The sequence below is a fragment of the Squalius cephalus genome (genome assembly GCF_949319135.1).
Source record: "Squalius cephalus genome assembly, chromosome: 21".
Lineage (NCBI taxonomy): Eukaryota > Metazoa > Chordata > Actinopteri > Cypriniformes > Leuciscidae > Squalius > Squalius cephalus.
In genome coordinates, this window is record NC_137142.1 from 73,912 (window position 1) to 77,500 (window position 3,589).

Sequence of the window (3,589 nt, forward strand, 5' to 3'; positions counted from 1 at the left end):
CCTCTTTTAGTTAATTCATTAAAAGAAATCTTAAACATTATAGCCACACAAATGTGGTTCAGGCAACTCGTATTGATTATATTCACTGCATATAACGTTGGCCTATTTATAACAAAACAAAATATTTAACATAACCCTGCCTCTTTTCGTTTAAATTTAAAAAATATTAGACTTATTAATATGGTTCAGGCAACTCTGATCATGTTGATCAGATCTGTACTCTGATCATCTTCACTGTAATAAAGTTAAAAATGACAAAACTAAACTGTCTCTTTTTGTTAAATTTCAGTTTTATCAATAATAGCCATTATAAAAGTATAAGTAAAAAGTACAAGAAGCTATACAAGCAAACAATTCAGTCAAACATACAAGGTCAGCGCTTTACGTTACAATGGTAAAGTTAAATAGCCTTAATATAAAATTATGAAATTTCACTTAGCCCTCAGGCAAAACGATTGGCCAGGAAACAAATGATAAATTCACAAGACCAAAGATCGAATGCTAGGTCTACACAAGATGAATAATATCTCATGTTTAACCACTACTGAGACATCAGAGTAGGCGTCTAAGGTCAGAACGACTAGCCGAGGAAAGGCTGTTCCAGGCGGGGTACATGAGCGCCGATCGCCTGGATCTCACAACCTGGATCAAATTTTCATAAATCTTTATAAATAAACCACAGATTTGAGCTTTAAAAAACTATATTCTCGCCTGAAAAACTCTTAAAACTACATATCGTGACACAGTAACAGTAGTATTATATTTCAACTGTATGTTAAAAAAATGGCACTTCTTATGTTGTCATTCCCCTTGTAGCACGTGCAAGTGACGATTCTCTGTCAACCAATCAACGTCCTGCAGTGAGTCTAGCTCCACCCTTTAGTACCATACCACTGTGCTAGGAACCCCAACGGAAGGGTACCCAAAAAGTGGTACGGTCTCATAAGTACCATACCGTACCGTACCGGTCAGTGGAAAGGAGCCATTATTAAAATGATCATCCTTGGCAGTTAATAATTACAAATATCTCTTTTCTGACTAATTCTTAACTGTAATGCATTCTAAATATCAGCCAGATAATTATGGCTAGTGAAGAAAGACTTTAATAAAATAGTTTAGGAAAGACAGAATCATGATAGTAAGTTCAGAACACAAGAAGATTATTTAATTAGAATCATATTTAGAGCAATAACATGAATTTAGGACAGGCCCTAAAGCTTACATATACTAAAATGAAATAAATCTGTCAGTTTTACTCTATGATTTTATTTTATTTTTATACCAGAAAAACACACACAGGGGCCGTATTCACAAAGCATTTTATCTTACCACTAGGAGTACTCCTAAATCGCACTAAAAGATTTTAGCTAGGAGTTTTCTCTTAGAAGTTATTCACAACGCCGTTCAGACCTACTCTTAGTAAAGAAAAATGACAACTCCTAAACTAAGAGTGAGTCTTCGTTGCTATAGATGACGTCATTACTCATGCACGAGCTTGACTGAAGTGACCACCTTGATTGGCTGATGATTGTAACACGGGAATGATTCCAAACCCCTCCCCTACGATGATGAGTGACAGGCGACAGGTCTGAGAATGCGTGCGCTACACAAGCAGTGCGAAGGACGGAAGATGATGAATAACTGAATAAATAGCCTAAATGAATAAAGAGTAAGGCAAAACAAATAGCCTATAGCCTAATGAAACATATGGATTGATGCAATATCTTTGCAACATTATTGAATTAATCTGTCACTATATACCTCTGCCTACGTTTGCAAAGAGAAGAACATTTTAATTTGATTCACAATGAAACGTTACAATTAGTTTACATGCAATGAGTAGCCTAGTTTTGGTTGTTGTTGGTGGCGTTATTGCATCCCTAGTTATGCCTATATTGTTCCCTCGCGATTGGAAGCTCCTGTAGCGCCGCATACGCATTTCAAAACATCGCAACGTGAAATGCCACAAAAAGTTTGTGAAGGTCTTAGTGAGTTAGGAGTCCTCTCGACTTCTTTTAAGCTGTCCCAGACTTAGGTGCTACTTTTAGGGCTAAAACGCTTCGTGAATTACTCTTAGTCAAAAAAATTAGGAGTCCTAAAGTTACGAGTGACACGCCCATTATTTTTAGGAGTTGCTCCTAAATTCGCCAGTTAGGAGCTACTTTTAGCCTTAAAATCCTTTGTGAATACGGCCCCAGATGTTTATGATAAAGAGTGAGTTATTTGTTTTCTGACAGCACAAGATTCTTCAGTCTTCAGATTCCCAGTGCGTCTTCAGTCACATGACCTCCCAACAGGAGGTTCCCGTCACACACACACTGAGACAGGCCATCCGCTGAAACACACACACACACACACACACACACACACACACACACATCCAAACTCAATCAACACTCATCGAAAACATGTACAGCACTGACTCACACAGAATCTTTGTCAATGTTTGTAAAGTACTTTAACTACTGTTTTCTGTCAACATCAATCACTGAACGAACAAACGAACGAACAAACGATTTAAAAGTCTCACGTTTCTGAGAGCGGATCCACGCCTCCGCCTTCATGGCCACAAACTGCCACTCAACCTGGTCCTCTGATCTACAGGTGTGTAACCAGATCAGAGCCAGAACCGTGGCCCACACAGACCCATCCACCTGGAACACACAACCACACGTCACATCCTCAGATATGTCCTGATTGGTTCAGTGTGTGTATGACATCATATGCCCCACCTGTGCTGGTCTGTGATTGGCCAGCTCGTCCTCAGTCTTCCCAAACACATCAGCGAGAGCAGCTTGGAGTTCCCAGTGTCCCGAGGCCTTCTGAAGAGAGACCAGCTGGAGCAACGGGTCCGTCGGGGACGCGGGCTCTGATGAACACACACAGTTTAGGACTCTGATGAACACACACAGTTTAGGGCTCTGATGAACACACACAGTTTAGGACTCTGATGAACACACACAGTTTAGGGCTCTGATGAACACACACAGTTTAGGACTCTGATGAACACACACAGTTTAGGGCTCTGATGAACACACAGTTTAGGGCTCTGATGAACACACACAGTTTAGGGCTCTGATGAACACACACAGTTTAGGACTCTGATGAACACACACAGTTTAGGGCTCTGATGAACACACACAGTTTAGGACTCTGATGAACACACAGTTTAGGACTCTGATGAACACACAGTTTAGGACTCTGATGAACACACAGTTTAGGACTCTGATGAACACACAGTTTAGGACTCTGATGAACACACACAGTTTAGGACTCTGATGAACACACAGTTTAGGACTCTGATGAACACACACAGTTTAGGACTCTGATGAACACACAGTTTAGGACTCTGATGAACACACAGTTTAGGACTCTGATGAACACACACAGTTTAGGACTCTGATGAACACACACAGTTTAGGACTCTGATGAACACACACAGTTTAGGACTCTGATGAACACACACAGTTTAGGGCTCTGATGAACACACACAGTTTAGGGCTCTGATGAACACACACAGTTTAGGGCTCTGATGAACACACAGTTTAGGGCTCTGATGAACACACACAGTTTAGGGCTCTGATGAACA

At 40.4% G+C, this 3,589-nt stretch overlaps 1 protein-coding gene across 3 annotated transcripts in view; it reads right to left on the reverse strand.

Annotated features, from left to right (window-relative positions):
• Positions 1–1,138: 1,138 nt before the first annotated feature.
• LOC307149205 (von Willebrand factor A domain-containing protein 5A-like) overlaps positions 1,139–3,589 on the reverse strand; it is a 31,083-nt gene continuing 28,632 nt past the window's right edge. For all 3 annotated transcript variants that reach the window (XM_079855373.1, XM_079855372.1, XM_079855374.1), the window contains 3 exons: positions 2,733–2,869; positions 2,531–2,654; positions 1,139–2,335 (listed from right to left, as the gene is read on the reverse strand). In XM_079855373.1, coding sequence (XP_079711499.1) covers positions 2,256–2,335; positions 2,531–2,654; positions 2,733–2,869 — 341 coding nt within the window. In that variant the 3' untranslated portion in view covers positions 1,139–2,255. The remainder of the gene's footprint in view (positions 2,336–2,530; positions 2,655–2,732; positions 2,870–3,589) is intronic.